This window comes from Aphelocoma coerulescens, chromosome 2 (genome assembly GCF_041296385.1).
Source record: "Aphelocoma coerulescens isolate FSJ_1873_10779 chromosome 2, UR_Acoe_1.0, whole genome shotgun sequence".
Taxonomy (NCBI): domain Eukaryota; kingdom Metazoa; phylum Chordata; class Aves; order Passeriformes; family Corvidae; genus Aphelocoma; species Aphelocoma coerulescens.
The window spans coordinates 58,353,465-58,369,012 of NC_091015.1; the positions used below are offsets into that span (position 1 = coordinate 58,353,465).

Sequence of the window (15,548 nt, forward strand, 5' to 3'; positions counted from 1 at the left end):
GTAAGCATTAGGAAAGGTTCAGAAATTAAAGAATTGGTCTGTAGCTATGTAATGAAGTTAGATGCGACTGACCAATTTGGCTTTTGCCAAACACTCGTGCTTTCTTTCAACTTCTAAATAAACTCAGTTCTATCAGAAATACCATTACAGCTTGTAAGCTGATAAATGGACTATCTCACATGAGAGAAAACCCAGAAAATTCCAAGTAAGGTAAATAGCCAATGCAGCAAGAAGCTTAATTTCTATTTTGAGATCTAACTTTGAAGGATTTGAGCTTGAAAAACAGGTTTTTGAAATTAATCATGTTGTCAAACATGATTCTTCACAAAATATCTTTCCCCCCATGGAAAAGAACCTAAATCCAGCAAAATCTACAGCCTTCATTATCAGACGATTATGAACCTTATTGACCTTCAAACACTGTCAGACTTGTGGTCTTAGGAGTAATCACAAGAATCTTCAGTTCACTGGGCACATCTGGGGTTTGGATTAGCCTTGTTTTGTCTTTTTTATGTTTCGGAAAAGAAGAAATTGAGAAAGTGACAATCTATTTGTCAGGCAAAATGAGGGAAGCACCTGCTCTGTTTCTGAAGGAAACATTTCAGGCATTTGTTACACAAATTTATTTCAAAGCAATGTCCAAACTGCCAGAGACTAAAGTACTGCTACCAGCATGATAAAGAACAAACATAACTTATCAGTTGGCTGAAGGACAACAGTTTCTTGTTGAGATTCTCCTAAAGGCAGAAAGGCGACAAGAATTTTCAGGGATCTTCCCTGGGAAGACAAGAAGCATCCCAAGTAAGATAACCCATGTCTTCCTCCAAAGTATTCCAAATTATGTCAGGAGAGAGAGCCACTTGTGGGCAATCACATAAGACCTCTATGTCCTTAGTTCTACTTTTAGATATCTCTAACTGCTAGATGCACAACTTTTTCTAAACAAAGAGAGAAGAGCAAAAGAGGAAGAAATTTTGTATCAAAGATAGTACCATCCCACAGAAAATTTCTTTGAAGCATAAGTTCTCTAATAGCTGTATTAAGATAGCTAAACTTTGAATGAGTATTTCACAATCAACCCTTAACAACTAGTGAAGTAATTTTTTGTTCTACCTGCAAAATTTCCCTCTCCAAGATCAACTGGACATTCTAAAAGACTTGGTCAAAGAGTTCCTCTGTTAAAAGCAGAAACAACAAAACAGAATTTGTTTCCCTTCAACTCTTAGGAAATTTCCTTTGTTTCTAGCACAGTCATTTCTTTCTAAATTCTCATAAAATCACTCCCTAGACAGAGAAGGGGAGGCATACTTGCACAATCCCTTATGCACCATTTTTAGTACTCTCAGTTCTTTCAGAGAATGTCTTTTGTTTTCAAGGGGGGAGTGGAAAAAATATAATTCAGCAATATCCTTTGTAAAGATGAAGGAAGACTATTGGTTTTGGACATGAAAAGGCAGATAGGAGAACCGCATTGTCAGGTGAACCTTAAACAAATTCTTACGGGACATCTGTATTTTGTGCTTAATGACCATCAAGGAGCAAGGAGAAAATCAGTAAAGGCAAATATAAAAACTTCTGAAACACGCTTTACAGGCTCTTAGTAACTTAAAACACTTCTAAGTTTTTGTGGAAGTTGTAACACACACTTAAATATATAAGCCAAAAACTAAAATATACCTCTTGTTGCTTTCAAAAAAAAGACTTCTTGGGCTTGAGCCAGCATAATAAGACTGAGAGTCCCAACTGTGTCTGGAGAGATGTCCACTGTAGGTTCTCGATTCAAGGCTGACAAAACTGTGTCTTTAATGTGTTGAAAAGCACCACTAGCAAACTAAGTAAAACAAAATAATATATTATCATCCATTGTTTTCATACACATTTTCTCACTAACAAATATAATATACATAAAAGTAAAAAAAAAAAAATTCTTTGGTGTATGGTGTCCCATTTATTGTTTAGCCACTAAACACAACTCCTTGTGACCTCTTGTTCTTGTAGCCACTTAAAATGAGACACTTATCATGACAGACTGTAAATAATGGTATACTGGTTACACCTAACAGCCTAAGATTTTAATGCATTCCAGAAAGAAGAAAGGGATTATTACTGTATAACTTGTGAAAACTCAAATTTATATTAGCTAAAATTTTTAAATCTTAAGCTGAAGGTTTAGTTACCAACTCACTTGAGGGAAGGAGTATGGGGAACTCTGTAGAATTATATCCTCCAAATCTGATAAACAAGTATGAGACAAGACCAGGTACACAGCCAATCCATCTTTACAGTTCAGAGCAGGAAAGTATGTACATATATATATATATTTTTATATATATACATATATGTATGTAGCTTTAAAATTGAGAGATACTTGTTTGATGTTTTAAGAATACAAATTCTAAATTTGTAAGCAGAAGCAGGGAGCCTCTGTACCTGATAGTGCTTAGCTGCAGCTTTTAGCCCTTCATCGTTATCCAGATTCTGTTCTGCTGCAATCTGGCTTGCCAATGCTCCACAGTTGAACAAAACACAGGTCTTCTCATATCCCAAACTTGCCAGAGCTGCAGGCAAGACAAACAGTTAGCCAGACTGTTAAGAAAATAAACTTCAGTTCTCTAGCATCCTACAGATGAGGCCGACACTATGATTATCACTAAACGTGTTAACAGTTTCAAGTGAAAAACAAACAAACAAACAAACCCCTGATCTTACTGAACTTTTCAAGTCAATGTTGTCTTCATTCTGAAGGTTTTACAAAGTCTAATTTAGTACTACCACGAAATGCTTCCATGTGAGAAACTACAGAAAGCGACACAAAGCACGAAAGCAACAGCATGAAAATGTACACAAAATAATTTCGAAGTCTTCCTAATTCGAGCACGGCTCTTTGGCTCTTGAAGCATTACCGAGAGGTCATCTTAAATATGAACTTGCACACATTAATCACTTTGCAATAACTGAGCACTTACAAACACTTTTACATGTTCTGTTTTCTATCTATTGAAATATAGGGAATTTTTCACTTTTAAAGCTATTGTTTCAGGCTTAAAATGCTGACAAATATCTTCATTATACATGTACTGAAACAGTTAGGGATTTACTTAATTAAAACTTGAGCTCGCTAGACAACAGCGCAGAATGTCCAGAAGCGACTCCTGCAGTACTTCATAGCTCCAGAGGATGGAGCCCACACTTCTAGAACCAGAAATACCTGAACAGGAACCATTTTGAATATTAATTGCTTTCAAAAGGTTATTTGCCCTACACAAGTGCTTGAAAAAAGCAAATACTGCAGATACTAGTCTCCTACTAGTATCAAAAAGTGTCTAGACAGTCCTCTTGGAGAACACAGAAGTGACAACTAGTGAATTTTAATTTCACAAACCCAGGTACAGATATCCTTAAAACATGAAGGCACTAAAGATGTATATTTGTTTCACTTCACTGACATTCAGCCTCCTTAAACAGCTACATATTTATCTAACGCATCTCTGAAGCTTGTATGTTAGTGCTCACTAACCTGTACTAAGTTTTCAGACAAGCCAGCCTAAATCTAACATGCCCTTTTTCCTATTTGTTTCCAAGTGAATTACACTGTCACAGTCACTATTTTATCAAGAGAATATTAATTTATCTAGATAATCTCCCTTCTATAAGTTTATTTTCCAGAATTTTTCTAAAAATAAGATCTTGAACTCAGACAAAAGTTGTTTAGTCTTTGAAAAGACTAAAAGACAAGATGGGAAAGAAAATACGGCTTTAAAGCTTCTGAAGTGCAGAATTACTCTATACTCTGGACTGCACCTCAAGTGTGATTTACTACAGCAATACAGATTTTCTACAGACTCATCTGTTTATGGCACCGCCAATTAACTTAGTCAACATATTTCAGATTACATGCCATGCTGTGAACTCGGTCACTTTTCAAGCAGTCACTTGAAAGCAGTATCTGTCAGCTACCACTGTGATACAGACTTGGGATCCAGGGGAAGGTGGGAAGAAAACAGTTCGGCACCACAGCAAGAGCCAGAACTCTCAAGTTGCATCCCTGCATCTTGTTGCCACGGAAGTCTCAGGAGTTTTACACTGAATTTCTATCTGGAGACTTCTCTTAGCAGTCAAGAGAAATTTTGCTCCCTTGATTATTGATAGCTTTGCTTTACACTCAGAAATCTCACCACCCATTCTGATCTCCTTTTGTTAATTTCTTTCCACGAGGATCTGCTTTAAAGTTTCAAAATGACCCTTATCCCACTGCTTGTTAACTGAGCATTACTCACATCTCAGTTAAGAACTTCCTTGATATTTGACACGGACTGTTGCATAAATCTCTGGTCATCTACCGCACAGATTATTTAGACTAGTATATAATTAACCTGCAGACAAGCAAGCTTCTCAAGCTGCAGTAACACCATATTTATTCAAATTCTCACAGTAATCATCATTGTTATGGTTACTGGGTTTTTTCTCACAATTATTACAGATCTCTGGTGATTCACAGACTATGTTTACATCATAACTAAATATTCTCAACGTTACTATGAAACTGATTCAGTCCTCATTAAATGTTAGCCCCAAAGAAGAAAGAACCAACCAAATTCTGAGAGAAAAAAAAACAGAGCATCTTCAGGAAGGTCTCTGATTACCCAGGACTTCTTATAACAGTTGGAACAGAAAGCAAGGATCATCTGAGCATGCATAGGTATGTGGTATATTGTTACACATATAGTTGTATACATACATATACATGTTGTATATATACATAACAATCACAGCTGTTAACATGTGTATTCAGAACACAAAACTGCAAAGACTTCCAGTAGCTGCTAAGAGAGAGCTGTATAAAGGCACCAAAAACTTTCATAAAAATAGAGTAATGTTCAAATATTTTATTCAGGCTTTGTCTGGAACCTCAAAATTGCAATGGTCATCTTGCAATACTAATCATGATGAACATTTAGGTACAAATACTAAAGAGTGATGACACACAACTGAACCGCTCCTCACTTACTCAAAAGGATTTAGTCTTACTTCTCTATTGGCAAGTGTCCCAAATCCATTTCATGACCCTGAATTTGTAGTGCAGACTTGTCCCTATGTGACTAAAACAAATCAGACTCATTATGTTTTCAGGGAAAAAACACAATTTTTTTTCTTTTCAAGTGTTCAAATCTGTAGGAAAATGTTTTTAAAAGAAGTGATAGAAGGGTAATTTCTGAGCACAGGCAAGTAATTCTATTCTCTTGAACAAAATGTGGTATCAAGACTAGGTTACTGAGCCAGCTACCATCACTCCCCTTCTGGAGGGGACTCACTCACTCATAAGGACACTTCATAACGATCTTACTCATTTAGAACAGGAAGAGCTGCATTACCCAAAATCTACTGAATCTTAATATTAACATGAACCATTCTGATTAGTATCAATTGGAGTTATTCCCAGAAAAAGTCTGAGAAGCAGATAGTACAACTACTATCAGACTGCACATCTATTTGGGCCTCTGGAAATCTAATATTAAATCTCAATTTTATAAAAATTCTTTGCATGGTGCTCATTTGTTCATTATCAATGTTGAAGTGATTAATTTGTTATCAATATAGTTGAACTCATTTGAAAGCTGTGTTGAGAAAGCTAGAAAGACTATTAATTCCACTACATAAAAATATTCTCAAGGTTTAGTATCATTAATACTTGTTTTTTTGGTACATTCACATACCCAGTTTGGCAGATCCTCCAAAAAGTGATCCTTTATCAAAAGCATCTTTCCACGTAAATGTTACACAGACCTGGAAGTTGTGAAAAAGAAAGATCTTTATCCCTAAAATCAAATATTAAATCATCTTAAAATATCCCAAATTTATGTATTTAGCCCTTACATTCTAACTTCATAAAATCTTTCATTCACTTGCAACATTACAAACATTCTCAAAGTTTCAGGAAATCATCAACAGGTATTCAAAACAAAAATTATTCTACCTTTTTTCCTTCCTGTTAGGTTGCTCAAAACATTTCAAGTAGACAAGACAGAAATTCTCAGAATTATCTTTCAGCTCTGTTCCTATTCTGAGCACCAGATAAATTTGTTTCCAAACAAGATACTCCTCTCCCAGTACGTCTGATGGGTTGGTATAATCAGATTTTAATGAAACCACCCAACCAGGCAGTTTCCAATGTGCCAAATCACCAGTGCATTCAGATCTGTTGTGCAACACCAAAATCCACTCATTGTTATGAGCAAATTCAATAGCAGCATTATCAGGAATACCCTCAGGAAAGAGAATGCTGCTAGAAACAGTGTGTTTTATTCATACTTCCAGCATATACTTCAGAGGCAATGCAAATACTTCACAGAATCTGCTTTCAAGTTCCACAATTTGATTCCTTATTCAGCTGATCAAGTAATTGTAGGCAACTGGTATCAAACCAGAAAAGATGGCAGACTTCCTCAGTTTGAAGTGCTTGGAGAGAATTACGTCAGAAAGAGCAACAGTACTGCTTGAAAGTGTATTTTCCTCCAGCAGCAATGCTAGTGCAGGGTGTTCTGGTCCCCAGCTGCATTGCTGCTTCCACTGACTACTTCTCCCCTTGAGTGGAACAGTTTACAGACATGTAGATTTTGCTGTCTAAGTTTTCCAGTTTTCCTTTCCTCAAGGTCTATAGATTTCCATAGCAAAACACTTGCTCACTGAAAACCAATGTTCTTGGCTGCAAGTGAATGCAGCTACATGCAAAACTCACTTAGAAGTTAGATTAAAATTACTTATAACCTGTCAGACTGAAAGAAATTTTTCCTTTTAATCATAATATTACCATTTAACTATGATCTGATGATTTGATAAAGAAATATAAATTCTGTAATATTTGTAAACACATTGAAAGAAAACCCACACCTTTTCCCAACAAAACACAGGAGCCTACAGATCTGTTCCAGTCTCTACCTGCAAAAGCCTTCAATAGATACAGCTGAATTTCTCTGAAGAGACATGATTCCAAAGAAATATGGTAGGGAAAAAACCCAAACCTTAATGGACACCACACCTATACAAAAACTATGTCATGCAGAGGCAGGAATAAAGTGATAAGCTCTTAAATGGATTATTCTGTTAACTGTTGTGAATGAAACATCTGTCCTGCTTCAAAAAACAAAGATCGTATTCCATCCATTTCCTTAGGTTTTCCCATAAAAATCATGAATTTAAAAGCCTTTAAAACACAGTATGAAATAGACTTCTTGGAAAGCAGAGAGTTGAACAGGAATCAGCACAGCCCAACTCTTTCTGCCCTAGACACAGTGATCACTAGCCAAAACCAAAATGTTTCTCTAGCTGTAAAAGATAACTAAGGCCACTAGAGGTGAAGTTTCAGCATAGAGTGTATGTGAGCACCAACTAGAAAATGAACAGAGATTAGGAAAATAAGGCTCAAAGAGATTAGATGTCTTGTTCAATAAAGTACTCATTAGAGGATTAGGTACAGGCTTGGAAGTCATACATCATAGGTGCCAGGATTCAGTTTACTGGTTTGGTAAGTTTTCTCACCTGATTTTCAGAGAATGGAAACTTTGGTTCAATGGAACACAGCTGATCATAGTATCTACAAAAAAAAAAAAAAAAAAGGAAAGGAACACAGAGATATTAGACAAATGAAATTAATAATTTTGGTTTATTAAACTGGCTTGTAAGGCAGGGAAAAGGGCACAAAAATCCTACACACAAGTAGGTTGAGAAGCTCATTTGTAGCAATGAAGGGTTTGCAGGACAGACAGAATTTCTATCTAAAGGGATTTTTTCAGTAGAGGAACCAGTTCAACAGGAGGTAGCTTTTCACCCCTGTCTCAATCAAAAGTAAAACAGTATCACAGACAAAGCTGACCCAGACATCACTACCTGGTGAATTAGAAGAGTATCATGCAAAGGAGTCCCTGTATACATACCGGCAGACAATGAATACATTAAGTCATGCTGCAAAAGTAAATTAAGTACAGCATTTAACATAATATTAACATGCTACACTGTACTCTCTTGATCTGAACATTGTAACCCAATTTCAATGTCTTTGAAATAGAGGCCATTTGCAATAGAGGCCTCAGTACCAACTGGAGAGACTAATCCTTGATAAAATTCTTTAGTTGTAAACTTATTTTTCATTGGAATACATTCTAGTAGTCACAGTGAATTAAACCCACAATTTCTCTGTGCCAATATTTTGTCTAGTCACAGTGGAAGATGTTTAGGAAAGGATGCCAGGAAGATAATAGAGTGAGTATAGCATAGTCCCTCACACAATCTATCCAGGCAACAGTAAGGAACTCAAAGTTTTCCTGAGTGATGCTCTACACCTGCACCACTTGTTAAACATGACAGGCTGGATGCAGAATGTGAAACCATTAAACTGCTAAGAACACATAACATGTGAAGCCCATTTCCTGTAGACTTCTGTAGCACTGGCCATACTGGTATATGCTCAACATTATATTGGTCAAATTCTTTCATAAAGAATTTATATTCCCAGTACACAAAACACCTTGCAGTAATGGCTTTCACAGTCTGTGAAACAGGACTAAGATTGTTCCCAGTTCCTTACACTATTAAATACTGATCACAACAGACATAGGCATAAGATGCATGTACGAGACCTGTGTTGTACAGACAATAACATTTGTTTAAAAATTCAAGAAGAATTTTCAAAACTCATACAGAATAAAAATAGTGTTAGTGTATTCTTCAGTTAATTATATCTGCCAATGTACATAACACTACAGGTTTCTGACTTCAACTGAGCCACTGCAATTTAAGACACAATATACTAAGCCATATCAAAAACGACAATAATCTGCAACAGCAACAGGACTTCCAGTAATAATTGAGTTGAAAGAAATTGCTTGTAAGGTTAAAAAAAAAAAATTCTGCAGATATTTACTGTGATGGCAGTTTAATCAAGATTAAACAACTTACCAAGTATGTGAAAGGTATACTTAAAAACAATAACCAGCCCTGAAAGATCACTGCAACCTATATATTTAAATATACTTCCTTCATTACCTTTGTCTGGTCTCAGCACCTATTTTCACATAGTATCACAAAGAAAAGGAGACTTTGCATGCTGTCTCCTCTGGACTCAATTTAATTTGTTAACCAAAAGCCACCACTAAAGCCAAGCTGTCTTCCCACATTCCACGATTACACTGTCCTCATCTGCCATTAGGATGGAGTAAAGGAGCAAAGCTTGTCAAATGTCCTTGTGAAGCCGGGTGTGCCCAAGCCTTGGCTCGCTGCAAACAGACTACTCTTTGTATGTCAACATAACCACAGACAAAATAAGCCAGAGAGGTGTATACCCCTCTTAAATAGGGCTTTTTGTTTGGTTGGTTTTAAACAAGTTCAGAATTTATATTACCGTTTTCTTTACTATTTTAAGCATGGGATGTTATTTCTTCTTATTGGAGAACTTGAAATTATATTCAAGATTTAAGAGCTCTTTAAAACTCTGCAGACAAAAAAAATCCCAGAACACAACCACATCAAGTTTTTTAGTTTTATAAATATAAATGGTATAAATATAATGGTATGCATAAAACTAAATATATTGAAATGGTAAATGAAGATGTTAACCACAGAACAGCACCAAACTGTCTTTACAAAACCAGAAAGTAACTGCAGAAGGAAAAGCCACAATGGATGCACAACTCAGTTACACACAAAAGATGAGGGTAAACATAAGGTGTAATTTAAAACTAAATTTACAGTAATTTAAACTATCAAGATACAAAGAACACAAGGCACAACACAGAGGAGTGTTGTGTTTGGCTGTGCCAGTGAGGAACTACAACTACAGCAGTGAAAGGGGGGGGGGCACATGTCAGCAAGGCAGATCTAGTGCTCAAAATACAACAATCTCTCATCAAAACAGGTATTATACACTCCTAAATGCTCGTAAAAAACAGCCATCAAATGAGCAGGAAGTCAAGGCTTAAGTTAGAATTTAACTAAAATATATGTATTTCATAAAGAAACTCAAATATTGTGCCTCCTCCAAAGCATGAGAAAGAAAAATCTCCTTCGAAAGAACATCAAAAAGACCAAAGATCTGTCTTTGCTCTTCAAGATAAGAACCAGAGTCCTGAACTCACAGCCAGAAACCACAACTGCAACTTTCAGCCCTAAGAGAATTTGAGCATTCAGTATAAAACCATGCATTGCCCCACCCCCCCTTCTTTTTCTCCTTTTTTTAAAAGAACTGCAGGAGTTGTTAGCAAAATTAAACCAATTAAACTTGCACCAGTATTCTATGTCTCCAGAAAAAGGAAATTAGGTCCAGGCTATCTTTAATATTAGAGGAAGCAAAGAATCCCTTGAAGCTATAATTATACTCAGAACTAAAAAAAAAAAAAAAAAAAAAGAAGAAAAACACCACTAAATCGAATCTGCTATGACAGAATTTAAGGGGAAACATCTGTACCAAGCTCACCTACATCACCTTCAGAGCACTCAGATTCTCACAAAACAAAGAAAGCTTGGAAGCAGGCTGGGGTCTTTCCCAGTGAGAAGGGGCACAGTCTATCTCAAATGCTTCTCCAAGAGAAGCATTTTTCCACTCGGTAGTTGAACAACAGCACACCACACACTTTCAAGCTTTACTGGTCAGTGCTTGTCTAGGAAATGTGGCTGCAACTGAGTCCATTTCTTCCATAAGAGAAAAGAAGTCCATAGTGACTACTCAGAAAAACAAAGCTGCTAGAAATTACAGAATCACACACAAATCCTAGATTAGTTAGCAGAAGATTAAGCCCTCATTTCTTAACAGTTAAATAGTCTACAATGCTCTACTAGGTATTATGGTCTATAAAAAGCCACAAGGAAGTAGAAGTATGCAAAGAGTAGCCATGTTCTAATTAGTTCTTCTAACCTTACTTCACCAACAAACCAGTTTTAAACTCTAATTTCAATGAAATTGAATGTTAAGACTGAGTATTGGTCTTAAATACCAACACTGCAAGTTGGAGAGGCAAGGAAATTTTCAGAGGAAACACAAGGCATTTAGGCACTTGTGTATCTCAGCTGCATACTTCAAACTTCTGGATGTGCAGACAGTTTGACTTTTTAAAATAACTGTGCCTTACAGAAAAATTAAGAGAATATATGTCAGAATATTCTTAAAGAGTAAGAGCAAACTTACTTTCTAGCAACTGTAACAAATTTAAATGGTCAGACATGGACCAAACATTAATAACTTGTTAGAAATAAGGGAGAATATACATCTGATTGTTTTATTTTCTATAACTTACAGTTAATTCAGACCTTCATCTTATCTCACTTCCACTATAAAAGGAACAAATATTCTCAAGCAATACAATAAAAATGCAGATGTTTTAAGAGAGGAACTTCTGCACAGGAGGGATATCACTTCATGTTTACATCATTTCATTCAACAGCTCCAGTCTACTGCAACAGCATCCAGCCCAGCTAAGTTCATCTGCTGATGATCACCAGCAAAGAGAACAGATCACTGCATATGGAATTGACTCAAAGCTGGTAATTATGCAATTATAAGTGGTTTCCCTTGATTATTCAGAGGGAAAACCTGAGGTGAAGTTGCATACTATGGATAAATTCATTTATTTATCTGCTGGCACTGAAACAGGGAGGTCCTGCTCAGCCTTCTGGCTTTCTGCAATACTACTTTTATTTATTTTGCACCAGCTCTGATGTTCATCTCACCCTCCACTGAACTCATTCAAGCTGCTCAGAATGCCATGCCTACATTCTGCCTTCCAGAAAAGGTGTAAGGATCAGAACTGAAAAGCAGGCTGCCTTCTTTCAGTGCTGCAGAGCAACTGTAAGGGTGAAGTCACACAATGCGGCTGGGCCAAACAGGGATTTTAGACAGAAACTAACTATGAGCCTGACTGGCACCTTCAGAAAAGGAAGCTCAATTCCAGCATGCAAGGAAACATAATAGTATGCTTTTCAATTTGGCTAGCAAAGACCCTCTTTCAGTTCATAGATGCTACAATTTCCCTGACCTTCAAAGGCATAAACACGAGTACCTTCAAAAGCATATAGAGTCATAGACAAAAATAGAGCTAGAAAGTACAAAGCTACTGTAAAACACAATCAGTAGAGTCAGAGCTTTTACAGCCCAAATACCCAGAGAAGAGCTGATAAGCTCAAAAATCATCTGTAATTTATTTCACAAAACTTGCCTTCTCTTAAACAAGGCAGTTGTTAGGCGGGTTTTGAACACCTCTAGAAATGGAGACTCCACATCCTCCCTGGACAACCTGTTCCCGTGCTCTGTCACCTTTAACATAAAAAATTTCTTCCTCATGTTGAGGTACAACTTCTTGTATTTTAATTTATGGCCACTGCTCCTCGTTCTGTCCCTGGGCACCACTGAGAAGGGACCAGCACCATCCTCTCAAAACTCGCCTTTGAGATACCTATGTGCACTAATACCATCCTTTCCAGTCTTCTCCAGATTAAACAGGCCCAGTTCCTCGTAAGGGAGATAATCCAGACCCCTAATCATCTTTGTGACCCTCCTCTGGACCCTCTCCAGTAGCTCCTTCTCTTTCTTCGCAATACTGCAATCCATAAGTGCTTTAGAGAGATAGGATGATGGAGCTACTAGTCCTAATGCAGGCTTTATGCAGATTACCAGGCAAAAGGCACACATTAATCTTTTGCTCAGATAAACTACAATAACTCCAGCACCACAGAGGCCCCACTAAACTTTCTGATAGCAAACTAACTGTGTTAAGGAGAAAAAAAGAAAGGATGTGATTTTGCAAATACATTAAGACGCTGCTAAACATAGAAAACAAAAGGAAATCATGCTGACAACAAAATACAAAAACAAACCCACACACAAAACTGAACAGGAAGTGAAAAGAAAGCTGTAATAGCAAAATGTAACACTGAAAAGAAACACCAACTCTCCATGGAAAGCAAAATGGTCTGTCGTGGGTACAAACTGGAAGACGGGAAATTTACATTAGAAGAAACTTCTTACTGTGAGGGAAGGAAGGCACTGACAAAGGGACTTGCCCAGGCAGGCTGTGGATGCCCCAGCCCTGACACTGCTCAAGGCCAAGCTGGATATAAGGCCTTGAGCAATCTGGTCTAAGGGGAGGTGTCCCTGCCCGGGGCGGGGGGGGGACAGGGGGGCTGGGACTAGATGATCTTTACGCTCTCTTCCAACCTCTAATGTTCTGTGGCTTTACAATTTCTACCTACATCTAAGAGCTACTGGCACGACACAAACACTGGGAAGGCAATGTTGATGGGGACAAGGCATCCCCCTCCCTCCGCTGCCATCATGTGACACCCCACGACACCTGAGCGGCGCACCCCGGGATGCGGCAGGACACCCGAGCGCCGGAGCGCCTGCATCCCACAGGCCGTCGGAGCCGGCCCGGCAGCCCCGGCCGCCTTCTCCCGGCAGGAGAGGCCGCCCACACCTGGGCCCGCCCGCACCTGGCTCCGGCTCCGCCACGCCCAGGGCCCGGAGCTGCCGCCAGGGCCCCGCGGGGAATCAGGGCTGTGGGAGATGGAGGAAGGGGGGGATAGAGGAAGGGGGAGATGACGGGGGTGGGGTCCCCTACCTGAGGAGGGTCTCCAGCGCGCTCTCATGCTTGTCGAGCGGGCGGCCGAGCGCGCTCTTGCGGAGCCTGCTGAGCTCCTCGGCGGCGCGGCAGTGCTCGGCCTGCGCCTCGGCGCCCGGGTAGCTTTGCTGGATGAACTTGCACAGCGGCTTGGCCAAGTCCACCTCCGAGGCCTTCTTCAGCTGCACCGAGATGAAGTTCGTCATGGCCGACTCTGCCGCCGGGCGGGCAGAGCCGCCACCGCCCCTCACCGCAACCCCGAGCTCCCCTTCCCGGTCCGCCGCCGCCGCGCTTCCGGGAGCGCCGCGCACGCGCGCGCCCTGTCCCGCCTCCCGCGCCGCTGTCCCGGCACCGCCCCCGGGAGCGAGGGGATGTGGGAGAGGAGCCTGAGGGGAGCGCGCAGCTGCGCAAAGCGTGGGGCCGAGTTCTGCCCCTCGAAAGGCGGGCTCACGGGTCATCAAAACTTTACGCTATTTACACATATTAACCAAGGCGTCAGCGTCTACTGGTTCTAAATTAAATAACTTTGTTATTAATTAGTACTCAAATTCCTATTTGCTAGTTATAGCTACCGCTTCTAGTGCTAATTAATCCGCAGGCGCGGTTCTTCCCTCCATTTGAGTCTGGGGTCTGCTGAGTTCTGCTGGCTTCACTCGTGGTGGCTCTTGTCCGGACAGACTGTTTTGGGATTAGCCTCTCTTATCCTCAAAACAAAAGGTTAGACAAGCGTGCAAACAGAATGACAGGATCGTTAGGATTGGAAGGGAGACCATCTAGTTCAGCCCTCCTGCCAAGGCAGAGTCACTTAGGGTAGGTGACATAGGACCATGTCCAGGTGGGTGTGAAATGTCTCCAGAGGAGAGACTCCATGACCTCTCTGGGCAGCCCGTTCAGTGCTCTGCCACCCTTTATGTGAAGTTCTTCCTCCTGTTGACATGAAACTTCCTGTGTTTTAGTTTATGGCAATTGCTCCTCACTCTCTTGCTGGGCACCACCAAAAAGAGTTTGGCTCACGTATGATGCTCACAATGCAATTAATTAATCATACCTGTCCAGCTACAGCTACTAATTAACAACTTCAAAAAAGTACAAAATTTAATTCAATCCTCTATTCAAACCTTGAGGGACTCAAATCTTGAGGGGCTCAGTATCATTCCCCCCTTTAAGGCTATGAGATGCCAGGTTCGGTATCCCTGGGACAGCTGCCTGAGGGGAGAAGGGCATGGTGCTCCCCAGATAAACCCCTGGGTGTCGGAGGGTCAGCACAGCTGGTGGGACCCCAGGAAGGCAGCGACCTCGAGCACTCAAGATGTGACCATGAAGCTCAGCTGTGGCAAGAGGAAACCTCACCAGCTGGGAACACAAGCTGTGACACAGTGGTGAAAGCGGTGGCCGTGAGAAAGGTGTGCAGCAGGCAGGGGTGTAATGCCTTACAGGGTCCTGATCTCCTACCCTAAGGGTTGCTGCTGAAGAAGGGGCAGTCAATAACTAACTCATGTAAGCACAAGTTAACTATTGGGAGACAGCAATGTTAGTTCAGACAGAAGATGTTAATTACAAAGCCTGAGAAGCCGAATTCACCCTAATCTTGTCAAGATAGAGGGGACAAGGATCATCTCAGAGATTGCTGAATCATCCCTCAAAGGACTACGCATGCTCAGGGAGAAAGGTGAAAAGTTCACTGCGAGGATGACTACTGGCCTTCATCAGAAAGACCCCCGAGGAAGAGGAGAGGCCTTCCTCAGCGCGACCACCAGGACACACAGCGCATGCGTGGCCCATATGCTAATAACTTCCGAGAAATAATTTGTTTAACCACACCTGTCCCAAGGAATGTGATGAATATTCATAATTTAACCCTTAATACTGTGTTGTAGAGAGCACCAGGTGTGTGTGTTTGGAGGAGCGATTCCCACACACCCGGCGCGCCGAATAAAGCAAATACCC

General features: G+C 40.0%; 1 protein-coding gene across 2 annotated transcripts in view; it reads right to left on the reverse strand.

The window, feature by feature from the left end:
* PDCD6IP (programmed cell death 6 interacting protein) overlaps positions 1-13,910 on the reverse strand; it is a 30,429-nt gene extending 16,519 nt beyond the window's left edge. For both annotated transcript variants that reach the window (XM_069007700.1, XM_069007699.1), the window contains exons 1-5: positions 13,602-13,910; positions 7,537-7,591; positions 5,715-5,784; positions 2,431-2,558; positions 1,678-1,831 (exon numbers count right to left, since the gene is read on the reverse strand). In XM_069007700.1, coding sequence (XP_068863801.1) covers positions 1,678-1,831; positions 2,431-2,558; positions 5,715-5,784; positions 7,537-7,591; positions 13,602-13,807 — 613 coding nt within the window. In that variant the 5' untranslated portion in view covers positions 13,808-13,910. The remainder of the gene's footprint in view (positions 1-1,677; positions 1,832-2,430; positions 2,559-5,714; positions 5,785-7,536; positions 7,592-13,601) is intronic.
* Positions 13,911-15,548: the final 1,638 nt, after the last annotated feature.